Here is a 15,012-nt window from a genome sequence, read left to right on the forward strand (position 1 = left end):
TGACTTCCGGTTAGCATGTAGCCGACGTTAAAGTTAAGCTAACTACCCGAGTTTGTTTATAATGCTCAAAAGGAGAATTCATACGATGTAATAAACGCATACATAACATATATACGTACTTTTAATGGCATTAAATTGTATCCGTCTTTGGATGTAAAACAAATGCCACGTATTTATTTTGAAGGCTAACTTCCGGTAAATTTTGCTAACTTAACGTATGCATCTGTTTACCAGGAAAAGCAGTCGAGTTCAGAGCGACTGCTTCAACTGGGTCAGTGGAGCAGTTCGATTTATCTGGCATCGATATTATTTTCCATATGAGCTGCAAATCAATCATAATTTTGTAGAATTTATTAGTGATGGGACTTTTGGCTCTTTGAAAGGAGTCGTTCAATCAGGAGCCGTTCACTGAAAAGAGTCGTTCACTGAAAAGAGTCGTTCAAAAGACTGACTCTTTTATGTTTTTCCCATTATTTTGAAACACCAATGTTTTAATGATTTAAATAGGCTACATGTGATGATTGACATACATTTTAAAGGTGTTTAATTGGCCTGGCAGTAAATATTATCTTACCGTAAAAAAGAATAGTTAGTTCAAATGTGTGGGCTAAATACATGACATAATAATAATAATACATTTTATTTATAGGCGCCTTTGAGGACACTCAAGGTCACCAAACAAAGTTGTTAAAAATAAATAAAACACAATTAAAAACCTGTTAAACCCTGACTGTATTTTCAGGGGAAAAATGCCTAAAAAGACATACTCAAAGTAAATGAAGAATTACTTCACAATAATAAGGTTCATATGGATGTTCTTGGTGTCTGTGGACATTTACAGACCTCACAGAATCTATTCCCATTGTCTAAAATATTGTATCTATTACTATGCCTGAGTAAACTGTAACAAACTAAAAGAGAAATTAGAATTTTTTTTATCCTCGCCTGTTTTTTTTTCGGCTGGATTGACGATGATATGCATAAATTAATTGTTCGTGTCAGAGATTTTTAATAGCGTATATTTCACCCCACAAAGATTAAAAATCGTGTTTGAACATTAAAGTTTGCACTAAACTACACTTTTGATGTACTTTTATTAACATTAGGGTCTAAACTTCGAGTAAAAGTTGAAAAAAACAACCATTGTCCTGATTTATTATATTTTTATAGTAGATGAATATTAATATAATTTTTTCGGACCGCAGGGCTTGTCAAATTCCGTAAAGAAAATGTTTACATCTACGAACTGTACTTGAACATAACATGAAAAAATATGAACCTGAAAATTCTTAAGAAAAATCAGTACAATTTTAGCAATACTATGCCTTAGTTTTATCATTTATACATGTGCATCACAACTTACAGACCACAGTGGATCTATAAATACATAAAACATTTAGTAACAGGCAGAATATTGGTACAATTCCACATACTTGTCTTCAGAAATTTCAGGTTATTCACATTTTTTGTAAAAGGCTAGTCTGTAAATGTAAACATTTTTGTGTAATTTTACCTTTTTTTTTTTTTTTTACACTACAACCAAGAGAAAAATTTGTAGTTTTCATTATTTATAGGTTATTATGATAATATTTTACTGGTTCTGACCCATTTTAGACTAAAATGACCTAAAATAATTCTAACATCCTTGATTGTTACCATCTTCAGTGTAATTTTTGCATTTCTTAAATTCATCCCAGGGACCAGACTGGACTCTTTGGCGGGCCGGATTTTGCCCCTGGGCCGCATGTTTGACACCTGTGCTGTGAATTCAAGTCTCTGTTTTTTCTTGAACTTTAACAAGACATCATACATTACATGTCATTAATTGAAACTACCACGTCAAATACATTCAGTAGTTAACACATTTTCTTCAATTCATGCAAGAACATTCAAATCAATAGGTCTCTCAAAATAAATTATTTGGTTACAGCTTGAATTCTTTTGTACCCTGTTTTATGCAAAGTGAAATACACAGTGAGGGAACAAACAACTATTACTACTGTACAAAACTTACTGTTTTTTCTTAAAGTAATTTTACAGTGTATGATTTCTTTTCTTGAAGTACCACAGGAAGATTAAAACAGCCCAAAAGTGACATCTTGTGGCCATGTGAAGAAATGACAGCTTGTAAATATGACAGAGTGGAATGAGTTGAGTGAAGACAGTCTGGCCTTTTTGGAGTCCTGTAGTAAAAGAGTCTGGAGCTTTGATTCACTACAGCAGGGGTGTCAGACTCATTTTAGTTCAGTTCCCAATATGATCTGAAGTGGGCCGGGCCAGTGAATTAATAACGTAATAATATATAAATAACACTGGTCAACAACAAATTTATTGTTTAAGTTTTTTTGAGCTGATTTAGGATAATTTTGGTGTGCTGAATCCAAAAATCACATTAATTTTGCTCAGTCAGGTCAACTTTCTGAACTATGCTACATATTGGCTTTTTAACATTTTTGCTTACATTTATGGGCATTTTCACATCATATGATACAAAATTCTTTCATATTTCTTGCAATAAACGAGTTCTGAAGATTTTACTTTTGCCAATTTATGATTAATGTTTTTTTTTTTATATTACAGGTGAATGAAATGGCTTCGACTAGAAGATCTTGCAAAAATAAGCCTGACGTATTCTGCTACATCTGCGGTGAATACACCATTGTACCTAACAGGAATCAAGTCACAAGTTTCATAAAGTGTGCTTACCAATCTTATTTTGGTATTAATTATTATATTTTGTGAGAAGATCAAATTTTTCAAAATCAAATTAGCAAAGAAACCTGACCTGATTGAGAAAAACAGATGTCATTTTTGGATTTAGCGGTGCAAAATGGACCTAATTCAGTTGAAAAAACCTAGACAACTTACAAAAAACATTTTTTTGTAACTCAGTGTAATGCCAACTCCAAACTTTTCAATGTGTTTTATAGTGAAAAAAGTAAAATTACATTATGGAAACGTTTACATCTATGAACTGTCCTTTTAAAAATGTGAATAACATGAACAAACATGAAAAACTGACATTTATTAAGAAAAATAAGTGCAATTTTAACTCTATTTTGCCTCTGCTTACACTGGGTTACAATAAAATGTTTTTTGCAAGTTGTCTAGGTTTTTTCAACTGAATTAGGACCATTTTGCACCGCTAAATCCAAAAATGACATCTGTTTTTCTCAATCAGGTCAGGTTTTTTTGCTAATTTGATTTTGAAAAATGTGATCTTCTCACAAAATTGATTACATTTTTGTGACTTTATCAGTTGATTTTTTATATAGTTCTCACCCAAAAAAGGTTTTAAGAGAAAAAAAATCATTTTCTAACAGGATGTATTTATTATTTATTATGTATTCACCGCAGATGTAGCAGAATACGTCAGGTTTATTTTTGCAAGATCTTCTAGTCGAAGCCATTTCATTCGCCTGTAATATTAAAAGAAACATTAATCATAAATTGGCAAAAGTCAAATCTTCAGAACTCCTTTATTGCAAGAAATATGAAAGAATTTTGTATCATATGATGTGAAAATGCCCATAAATGTAAGCAAAAATGTTAAAAAGCCAATATGTAGCATAGTTCAGAAAGTTGACCTGATTGAGCAAAATTAATGTGATTTTTGGATTCAGCACACCAAAATTATCCTAAATCAGCTCAAAAAACTTAAACATTAAATTTGTTGTTGACCAGTGTTATCATTTGTAAATGTGCATTACAACTTACAGATCATGATGGATCTGCAAATACACAAAATATTTTAGTAACTGGCAGAATATTAGTAAAATTACACTTACTTCTCTTAACACATTACTAGTTTTTCATATTTTTTGTGAAAGGCTATTTTGTAAATTTACACATTTTCATGTAATTTCACTTTTTTTTTTTACACTAAAACAGAGGAAAAATTTGGAATTGTCAATATTTGTAGGTTTTTATGGAAGTATTTTACTGATCTGACCCACGTGAGACTAAAGTGGGGCTTTTTATGGCCCCTAAAATAAACCATTGACTGTTAATATCTTGAGTGTCATTTTTGTATTTCACTAATTCATCCTATGGGCCGGACTGGACCCTTTGGCGGGACAGTTTTGGACCCCAGGCCGCATGTTTGACACCTGTGAACCAGACGTACTCTGTTTTTTTTTTTAATATATCCACGTCCTTCATTACTTCCCGTTATGTGTGGCTCCTCTCCTCTCCTCTCACCTCCACCCACTGGTCTTCCTGTCTTCCTCCACTCCACCAGTCTGCTCCTCCTGTCCCAGTATAAACATTTGTCCTCCCTCCCTCCCACAGTGCTCTGTTTTAGTTGGTCTGTTTCTCTTCACTTCAGTCCATTCATTCACTCTGACACTGCATTTATTGGAGCTTTCACTCCTCTCTCCAACATTTTTATTTTTTTTTTACTCATTTCTTCTTCTTTTATCCCTCCCTCTTCACTCATTCACACCATTGTCTTCCATCATCCTCCCTCTTTCTTTTTCCATTCCCTACTCTAATCTGGGTCAAGTGGACAAACATGCTTCTTTGTGAAAAGTGCAGATTCTTCACTTTCACAGCAGATGTTTTCTGTATTATTTCCACTAACCACCACCTCCACCAGCCTCAGCCTGACCACCCAAAACACTTTCCTGTCTCCGTCCACTTCTGCATATGAATGACACCACAGATCCAGATCCAGTCCACTGGTGTTTAAGAACATCCTTACATGGAGGATGGCAAATTAACCCTCTGGTATCCGGGTGCGCCTTTTAGGCACACTTTTCACTTCGTTTTAAAAAAAACTTCATATTATTTTTCACAATTTAAATAAGGTTAGAATTCAAAAGTTGTTCATTTTTGCATGATCTTTAAAATTCTGTCCAACTAAAATTTGCACATTGTAAACAAAAGAAAATTGCCAGATTAGCATCTGTCTCCCAAGTGTGCCTAAAACGCACTATTTCTTCCATTTGATATGTATGATTACGGCTGACCTTGATTTACAAAAATAAAATCAAATTAGAGCAGAAAAATAATTCAATATATAATATTTAATAATTTGATTTATAGGTGTGCATTTTACGCACACTTGGTGACAGATGCTAGAATTTTTTAACATTTGACCTAGCGCCAAAAATAATAATGCAAATTAACCATTGTTGCTGTTAATCATTGACGTATGCCAGGATGGAAAAATCTAATAATATGTGATCCACTTTTTTTTGTAGTATATTGAAAAAAATTTTTTTTGTTTGTTTTTTGCATCTGTGGAACTGTGGAATTTTTGCACTTGGCAAAAACATTCAAGGGGCCAAACTGGACCTCTTGGCGGGCCGCATTTGGCCCCTGGGCCGCATGTTTGACACCCCTGCATTAAGGCATAAATCCTGCTTTCACTGATATCTGAGCTTCATTTGAGAGGTGAGGGTCTAAATTAACTTATTAACGTTGTTAATGTTGCTGTTAGTCACTGACATATGCCAGGCTGCAAAAAACAAATAATATTGAATCCAACTTTTATGTAGTATTTTGGAAAAAAACAAAACAAAACATATTTTGTGTTTTTTTGCATCAAAAAATGTAGTGACATCATGATGAAAAGACATCGTTTAAAGGGTTAAAAAAATCTAAAATGAATGATTATTTGATGTGTATGATTAGGGCTGACCTTGATTTACAAAAAAAAAATCAAATTAGAGCAGAAAAATAAATCAATATATAATATTTAATAGTTTGATTAATAGGTGTGCATTTTACACACACTTGGTGACAGATGCTAGTATTTTTGAACATTTGCACCAAAAACAAAAATTAACCAGTGTTGGAGTTAATCATTGACATATGCCAGGATGAAAAAATCAAATATGTGATCCACTTTTTATGTAGTATATTGAAAAAAAAAAATTTTTGTGTGTTTTTTGCATCCAAAAAAATGATTTGTTTACATTACAAACACGGCATTTAAAGGGTTAAAAAATGTGACAATTATTGAGTATTTGGTATTTTTATTTATGGCTCAAGTTGATGAAATAGAAAAAAAGTGTAAAAGAATTAAAAACAAACTGTGTGAATTTTTTTTTGACATTATTCCACAAGTGTGCCAAAAAGGCACATTTGGTGCTTAGTAAGGGCCTTGGTGGACAGGATACCAGAGGGTTAATGCACGTTAAAATATGAAAAAATGTATTTCTTACTCAAACAGGCTCATCATATTTCTAATACTGTTGCCATTATAAATAATACACTTCTAAGGTTCCCATCTGTAACTAATTAATCATCTTTTGCCGACATTAACTATCATAGTAGCACATTCTTGGCTGAAAGTAGTACCTTAATAATATTATGGATTCACAAAACAAAACAAAACAAAAAAAAAACTTTGTTTTTATTTTTTGATGTGATGTAAAGTCCTAAAACACGAATTAAAATGTATATTCAACTGAATCAAATATGCTCCCAAAAAGTGTTAGATGAAGTTTTTACTAAACTACTTTACTACGAAAGTACTTCACTTTTGAGTGAAAAAACAAAATTCTGTAATGAAAATGTTTACATCTATGAATTGTACTTGAACGTAACATGAACAAATATGAACAACCTTGTTGAGCCGCATTATGTATTAAAAGTTCAAAATGTAATAAGAATGTCACGTCATCTTGTAATAAAGCTGCATTATGTAATAAACTGACGCTTTTTGTAATAAACTACGTCAACGCATTTTGACACATTTTTGACACATTTTTAAGTATCCACTGTGTTGGCTGATATGGAACTAAAACTACAAAATCCATGAATATACAAGTGAAGAGCTGGAGAATAACTGTCCATTGTAGTGACCACTATGCATGAAAGGGTTAAAAGTACTCTTAAAAGTACAATTTATGTAAAAAGTTACTTAAGTAAATGTAACAGAGTAAATGTAATGTGTTACTACCCACCCCTGCCTACCAGGCACTCACATACGCAGACCATTCACCCGTCAGTGTATAAATCACAACAGGAGACTGAAAAGGTAGTTTAAAATACTATTATTATTATTTATGGTACTTTTTCTTCACAAGTGTTTTTGCAGTTACAAAAAAAAAAGATGCTTTGTAATGTATTTTACAAGTAATAAATCCAAACATCAGGAGACACAAACAGAAGAAATATTCTCTCTTTACTCATTCCTTTTAAGAAACTTTAGTTCCTCTCACATCATCAACCTTTCAGTCAGTTGAGAAATCACCTTATAATACAAGAATATGTGTAATATGTACAAAATAAGGCCATTAGATAAATTCCGACATGTGAGTGGAAAGTTCAGGGTTGTTTTGGTATGAAAAAACATCTGAGAAGTGAACAGAACAAGTGTTACAAGACTTTAATCTGAAATTTTGCTTCTAACAGATGAAATACTTGGATAGAAACGTGTCTTGTCAAACTTTAAACTGCATTTTCTTTTAACCCTCCACACCAAAATACACGTTTCCTCTTCCAATTCTGTCTCATCTCAAGTGGAACTGCATTTTTTTTTTTTTTTTTTTTAGCTTGATTTACTCAAAGACAAGCTACTAAAATACGTTCAGGATGCAGGTTAAAGCTCAGGAGACTTTGGAGAGATTATTAACCCTCTGGTATCCAGGTGTGCTTTTTAGGCACACTTTGTACTTCGTGTTAATAAACGTCATATTATTTTTCCCAATTTAAATAAGGCTAGAATTGTAAAGTTGTTCATTTTTGCATGATCTTTAAAATTCTGGCCACCAACTGAAATGTGCACATTGTAAACAAAAGAAAATTACCAGACTAGCATCTGTCTCCCAAGTGTGCCTAAAACGCACAATTTCTTCCATTATAACCACTGTTTTTGAGCTGAAAGCCATTAAACCAGGGGTGTCAAACTCATGTTAGTTCAGTTCCATATTCAGCTAAATTTGATCTGCAGTGGGCCGGACCAGAAAAATAATAACATAATAACCTATAAATAATGACAACTGCAAATTTTTGTCTTTGTTTTAGTGTAAAAAACAAAACCCATTCAATTATGAAAATACTTTTCTAAACTATCCAAAAAAAAAAAAAAAAACCCTGAAAAAACTGACATTTGAATTAAGAAATGTAAGAAAATTTAGTGCAATTTTAACAATATTATTCCTCAACTTCTCATTTGTCCTTGTGCATTCTGGATCTACAAAGACACTAAACACTGAGGAACAGGCAGAAAAATAGTTAAAATTGGGCTGAATTTTCTTTAGACATTTCAAGTTGTTCATATTTGTTCAGGTTATTCACATTTTAGTGTTACAGAATAGTTTAGAAATGTAAATATTTTCATAATTTAATGTTATTTTTTTGCACTAAAAGAAAAAAAAATTAAGTTGTTAATTCTTGATTTTTTTTTTTGGCTTAATTGAAGAATTTTTTTTTGGCTTAATTCAAGATTTTTTGCTAAATTTGAGATTTTTTTTTTTTACTTAATTGAAGTTTTCTTTTTTTTGCTTAATTCAAGATTTTTTTTTTTACTTAATTCAAGCTATTTTTTTTTTTTTTTGCTTAATTCAGTTCAAGGCTGTGGAATTTTTGCACTTGGCAAAAACATCCCAGGGGCCAAACTGGACCCTTTGGCGGGCCGCATTTGGCCCCCGGGCTGCATGTTTGACACCCCTGCATTAAGGCATAAATCCTGCTTTTACTGATATCTGGGCTTCATTTGAGAGGTGAGGGTCTAAATTAATTTATTAACGTTGTTAATGTTGGAGTTAATCATTGACATATGCCAGGCTGCAAAAATCAAATAATATGTGATCCAATTTTTATGTAGTATTTTGGAAAAAAAAAAAAACAAAAAACAAAAACATATTTTGTGTTTTTTTGCATCAAAAAATGTAGTGACATTATGATGAAAAGAGATCGTTTAAAGGGTTAAAAAAAAAGTAAAATGAATGCTTATTTGATATGTATGATTAGGGGTGACCTTGATTTAAAACAATAAAATCAAATTAGAGCAGAAAAATAAATCAATATATAATATTTAATTGTTTGATTTATAGGTGTGCATTTTACGCACATTTGGTGACAGATGCTAGTATTTTTGAACATTTGCACCAAAAATAATAATGTAAATTAACCAGTGTTGGAGTTAATCATTGACATATGCCAGGATGAAAAAATCAAACATGTGATCCACTTTTTATGTAGTATATTGAAAAAAAAAAAAAATTTTTGTTTTTTGCATCAAAAAAATGGTTTGTTTACATTACAAACACGACATTTAAAGGGTTAAGAAATGTGACAATTATTGAGTATTTGGTATTTTTATTTACAGATCAAGTTGATGAAATAGAAAAAAAGTGTAAAAGAATTAAAAACAAACTGTGAAATTTTTTTTGACATTATTCCACAAGTGTGCCAAAAACGCACACTTGGTGCTTAGTAAGGGCCTTGGTGGACGGGATACCAGAGGGTTAAATATCAAAACACGCAAGTTATTGGCAGGTAATGAACCGGAATAACAGATAACACAGAAACAGTCCTGCTTTTTAAATCATTTGCATTGAAAGATTTTTTTTTCTTAAGTTGCACAAATTGAGAAGGAATCAGATTTGGCTGAAATAATTTTTTTCCTTGTCAAAATATACAGTAAATGCAACGCTGTCCAATCTGTCCACTCATCTTTTACATCCAATTCCAGTCATTTCACACATCAAAAAAAGAAAAAAAAAAAAGCACTATATACACATCGTATACATTATAAACACAAGTGTCTTCTGTACAAACGGTCAAACCTGCGAAGTGTCAAACTCCACACAGTAAAAGGCGTTACAGTAACGGTGAATATAAAGTGATAGAATACTTTTATGCTAGCTATTACAGTATAAAGTATGTGTTTTCTTGAATGGCTGCAGGTTGTCGGCCTGCAACAAAATAAGGTGAATACGGAAAAAAAAACACAAGCCGTAGGTGGTTAATGCAAACACTTCACAATACTGACTTCAGGACGTAAAACAGAAACACAGTTTTGTTAGTGTGAAGCACCGATAAGAGTCTCCCTTTGATTCTCTGAACCAGGAGATTAAAAAAAAACAACAAAAAACAATTAAAAAACATAAGCAGCGTCTTAATGAAACAGTCATCAAGCGATATGGGTAGTGTCTTTGGTAACGTAGTGTAAAAGTGGAAGAAAGTAGTTTTACAGTACGAGTGTGTGAAGCAAACGCTGTGTGTGTGTGTGTGTGTGTAGTTTTCTTCGTTAGCTAAGTCTTTAACTGTGACTTCTCCTTCAACGTCCACAAACCCTCTCAGCTCTAATCATGGTTCTGAAGATGATGTCAGTGTTTTGTTTTGGTTTTTTTTGGTGTTTGATTCCTCCAGTACAACGGCGTATTAAGACCACATAAGAAAAAAAAAAACACTTGTCACTACGAGAATAAAGTCATTAATTAACAAGAATAAAGTCGTAGTTTTAAAAACTCATTTAACGAGAATAAAGTTGTTATATTTCGAAAATAAAGTCATTAATTAACGAGAATAAAGGAGTAGTTTGAAAAAACTCCTGATTTAACGAGAACAAAGTTGTTACATTTCGAGAATAAAGTCATTAATTAACGAGAATAAAGGAGTAGTTTAAAAAAAACTCCTTATTTAACGGGAATAAAGTTGTAATATTTCGAGAATGAAGTTGTTAATTAATGAGAATTAAGTCGTTACATTTCGAGAATAAAGTCATAATATAATTGTTAAATAATGAGGGTTTTTTTAAACGACTTTATTCTCATTATATGACTTTATTCTCGAAATATTACGACTTTATTCTCATTAAATAATGACATTTTTAAAACTACAACTTTATTCTCGTTAATTAATGACTTCTTTCTCGAAATATAACAACTTTATTTTCGTTAAATAATGACTTTATTCTCGAAAAATAACGACTTTATTCTCGTTAAATAATGAGTTTTTTAAAACTACGATGTTATTCTCGTTAATGACTTTTTTCTTGAATATAACGACTTTATTTTCGTTAAATAATGACTTTATTTTCGAAAAATAATGATTTTATTCTCGTTAAATAATGAGTTTTTTAAAACTACTTTAATCTTGTTAATTATTGACTTTATTCTCGAAATATGACGACTTTATTCTCGTTAAATGATTTTTTTTTAAACTACAACTTTATTCTTGTTATATTATAACTTTATTCTCAAAATATTATGACTTTATTCTTGTTAAATAATGACTTTTTTAAAACTACGACTTTATTCCTGTTAATTAATGACTTTATTCTTGAAAGATAACGACTTTATTCTCATAGTGACAAGTGTTTTTTTTTTTTTTTTTTCTCATGTGTCACTAATACTCCGTCGTACTCCAGTATCTGCAGCTCCACTCCTCATTTCCTCATTTCCTCACATCTTCAGTTTGTGCTTCATGTTCATGTTTCTTCACTAAACACAAGCCGTCAGGACAGTCCATCCGTTCTCCTGCAGCTAATACTTCAAATTCTAATCAGTGTTTTTTACAAACGGCTGCATGTTTGGTTCTTGTTTTATTGTGGAACCAAACTGCTCTGGTTTCACTTTATCCCAGACCTGCTTGTTTCTGGTGTTGTACTGTATTCTGTGACCTGAGCTGAAAGCCTTGGTTCGACAAAATTAAATACACCACTATAAAACTGCCGAAACGAATCCCACCGAGGAGGGAAATAAAAATGAAACAATTTAACTGGATTTAAAAGAAATTAAACCCCAACTTCTATTTTTAAGACAGTCCAATGTAAAAGCTACGTCAGTAAAATGGACATCTATTCAAATACGTAAAATGTTTTGGAAACTACATTTCCCATAAGCCCTTTGCCGCTGAAGTGTACGAAGGGTTTGGTTTTTAAAATAAAGCAGGCAGTAAATGATGGTGGAAAAGTTTCCTGTTGGGTCACAGAATACAGTTGAACATTTGACCTTCATGAAAACAGCTAAAGCCTGCTTCTCCATCTTCTCTGGTATTTTTTTTGTTTGTTTGTTTGTTTTAATAATGTCCGTATCCCATTGACATTCCCATTCCCAGTCCCAGTCCCAGTCCCAGTCCCAGGCTCTCCCTCAGCCCTCGGAGCTGCTCCTCTCCCAGGCGGATCTTATCCTCCAGCTGCCTCTGCTCCACCAACAGGGCGGCCTTCATCTTCACAAAGTGGCTGCAAAAAAAAACCAAACAAAAAAATAAAACCACACAGATTAACCTTTTTATTCCTGTAGGATTGAATCATTTTCCATAAACACACATTTCATACAAAAAAAAAAAAAACATCCTACAAACAAACCCACTTTCCTCAGGTTTACATCTATGTTACTGAGGCGTCTGTCTATCATCCCTTTAGCCCTCAGGTGTCAAACATGCGGCCCGGGGGCCAAAACAGGCCCACAAAAGGTTCTGATCCGGCCCGTGGGATGAATTTGCAAAGTGCAAGTTAGGGCATCAAACTCAAAAATAATATCATAATAACCTGTAAATAATGACAACACCCATTTTGTCTGTTTGATTTAGCGTAAAAAACATTAAATTATGAAAATGTTTACATGAACAAACTATCCTTTAACAATAAAATATGAAAAACCTGAACAAATATGAACAACCTGAAATGTCTAAAGAAAATCAAGTGGAATTTCAACAATATTCTGCCTGTTACTAAATGTTTCGTGCCTTTGTAGATCTCATATGTAATGCACATGTAGAAATGATACAGTTGAGGCAGAATATTGATAAAATTGTTCTTATATTTCTTAACAAATTCCATTTTTTTCAGGTTATTCACATCATTTTTGTTTGGATAGATTGTAAATGTAAATATTGGCATAATTGAATGTTATTTTTTGCACTAAAATATTTTACAGTTGTCATTATTTATTGGCTATCATGCTATTATTTTATTGATCCGGCCCAAGTTAGATTAAATTGGGCTGAATGTGGCCCCAGGAAGAAAATGAGTTTGACACCCCTGGTTTAGCTCCTGAAGTGTCTGTGGTGAGTGTTCTGAATGTATGATTTATTTCAAATATTCATAAAAAATTCAACTGTTTGCTCAAAAGGAAAAATTTCAAAACGTGCTGAGAGAAAATAATAATAATATATTACAAACTGGATCTACAAAGGCACAAAATATTTAATAACAGGAAGAATAATTAATAATTAAAATTTCACTTTCAAAATTTCAGGTTTTTCACATTTTATTGTTAAAGGATAGTTTATAAATGTTAATATTTTCCTCATTTAATGTAAGATTTGCACTAAAACAAAGAGAAAAATTTGGAGTTGTCCTTACTTATTTATAGATGTAATGTAATATTACGTTTTTCATATTAAACTAAGAACATTTATTTATAGGTTATTATGCTATTATTTTAGTTGAGATCACATTGGTCTGTATGTGGAACCTGAACAAAAACGACTACGACATCCTTGATTCTTTATATCTTAAGTGTAATTTTTGCTGATTCATCCCGCTGGCCGAACTGGACCCTTTGGCGGGCTGGATTTGGCCCACGGGCCGCATGTTTGACACCCCTGGGTTAAAGGGTTCAACGGCAGACGGAAGTGGTGTTGTACCTGTAATCTCGGTGCTGCTCTGGGGAGAGGCAGCGGGCGAGCACCCGGCTGACGGCCTGCTCTCTGCGGTCGACGTGGTCCTTCAGGTCCTGGGCCTCGGACAGCTGCCTCATGAGCTGACGCTTCTTCTCCAGCAGGGGGAGCTACAAGACAAAGAAACGGAAACATGAGTGATGAGGTACTGACAGGAAGAAGATGTTTTGTCACTTTTTTTTTTTTTTCTTTTAAATCTTCCTTTTTCCCATTCACTTGATCATAACTAGCATTCACTAACTTTTACCCTACATGTGCACCTTTTCCATATTTAGGTCATATTTAATACAGAGACACATGCATAGATATTGGCAGATTTTCACCTACTGCCTAAATTTCACTAAACATTGTACAGGGTGTCCCATAAGTCTCCATACATAGGAAAAATAAACATTTCTTGACATAAACCATTTTTATTTATATAATATGCTCTATATGACTGCCATTTTGTCGGGAACACATTTCAATGCGTGTCCTCCACTGCTGAAGAACTATAAAGAAGAAATATAAAGAAATACATGTACCATATATGAATGGAATGTATTATGTCTCCTATGTATGGAGACTTATGGGACACCCTGTATATTTAACCACCTAAGACCCAGGAAATGTCAGCAAAGTACTTTTTTTGTGTGCCTATATTGGAAACATCATGATGCAACAGTTTTTTCAGATGCAGTTTTTAAAATTTTTACGGAATGTCCTTTGTGATGGACAGTTTTCTTTTCTTTTTTTTTTGTATAAAGTTGTGAAACTCTTGTCCACAAATGTGGACAGAAAACCCATAACTGGGTCTGAGGAGGTTAATAGCAAAGTTTATTTATATAGCACCTTTCACAGACAAAAGAAGTCAAAAAGTGCTTCACAAAAGATAATAAAATATAAATAAGACAATAAAATACAAATAAGAACACAGATAAAATTACAAGCATAAAAAGGAATACATTTAAAATAGTAAGTTGGTCATAATATATTTGTTCTGCACCTTCTTTTGGCCTTTACTTAGTTTTTCTCCATTTTAATCATGTGTGAATGCATAATCTCTCAATCTACAATGACAATAAATAATCAGCTTATCAATAATCATTATTCAAAGCAGCAGGACAGTATAATGGTACAACTAGACATTATAATACACACGTGTCAAACATACGGCCCCTGGGCCAAATCCGGCCCACCAAAGGGTCCAATCTGGCCCATTGGATGTTTGTGAAATGCAAAATTTACACCAGATATAACATATTATAACATATTAACAATCAATGATGTTAAAATCCTTTTAGTTCAGGTTCTACATTCAGACCAATATGATCCAAAGTGGATCAGATCATTATAACCTATAAATAATGACAACCCCAAATCTTTTTTTGTTTAAGTGTAAAAAAGAAAATTCACATGAAAATGTTGATATTTACAAACTACCTTTTC

The 15,012-nt window shown here is 32.6% G+C and overlaps 1 protein-coding gene across 2 annotated transcripts in view; it reads right to left on the reverse strand.

Moving 5' to 3' along the window:
* Positions 1-11,225: 11,225 nt before the first annotated feature.
* Positions 11,226-15,012, reverse strand: part of shroom4 (shroom family member 4) — a 142,653-nt gene continuing 138,866 nt past the window's right edge. For both annotated transcript variants that reach the window (XM_030162242.1, XM_030162243.1), the window contains 2 exons: positions 13,552-13,694; positions 11,226-12,142 (listed from right to left, as the gene is read on the reverse strand). In XM_030162242.1, coding sequence (XP_030018102.1) covers positions 11,980-12,142; positions 13,552-13,694 — 306 coding nt within the window. In that variant the 3' untranslated portion in view covers positions 11,226-11,979. The remainder of the gene's footprint in view (positions 12,143-13,551; positions 13,695-15,012) is intronic.

Source organism: Sphaeramia orbicularis, chromosome 18 (genome assembly GCF_902148855.1).
Source record: "Sphaeramia orbicularis chromosome 18, fSphaOr1.1, whole genome shotgun sequence".
Lineage (NCBI taxonomy): Eukaryota > Metazoa > Chordata > Actinopteri > Kurtiformes > Apogonidae > Sphaeramia > Sphaeramia orbicularis.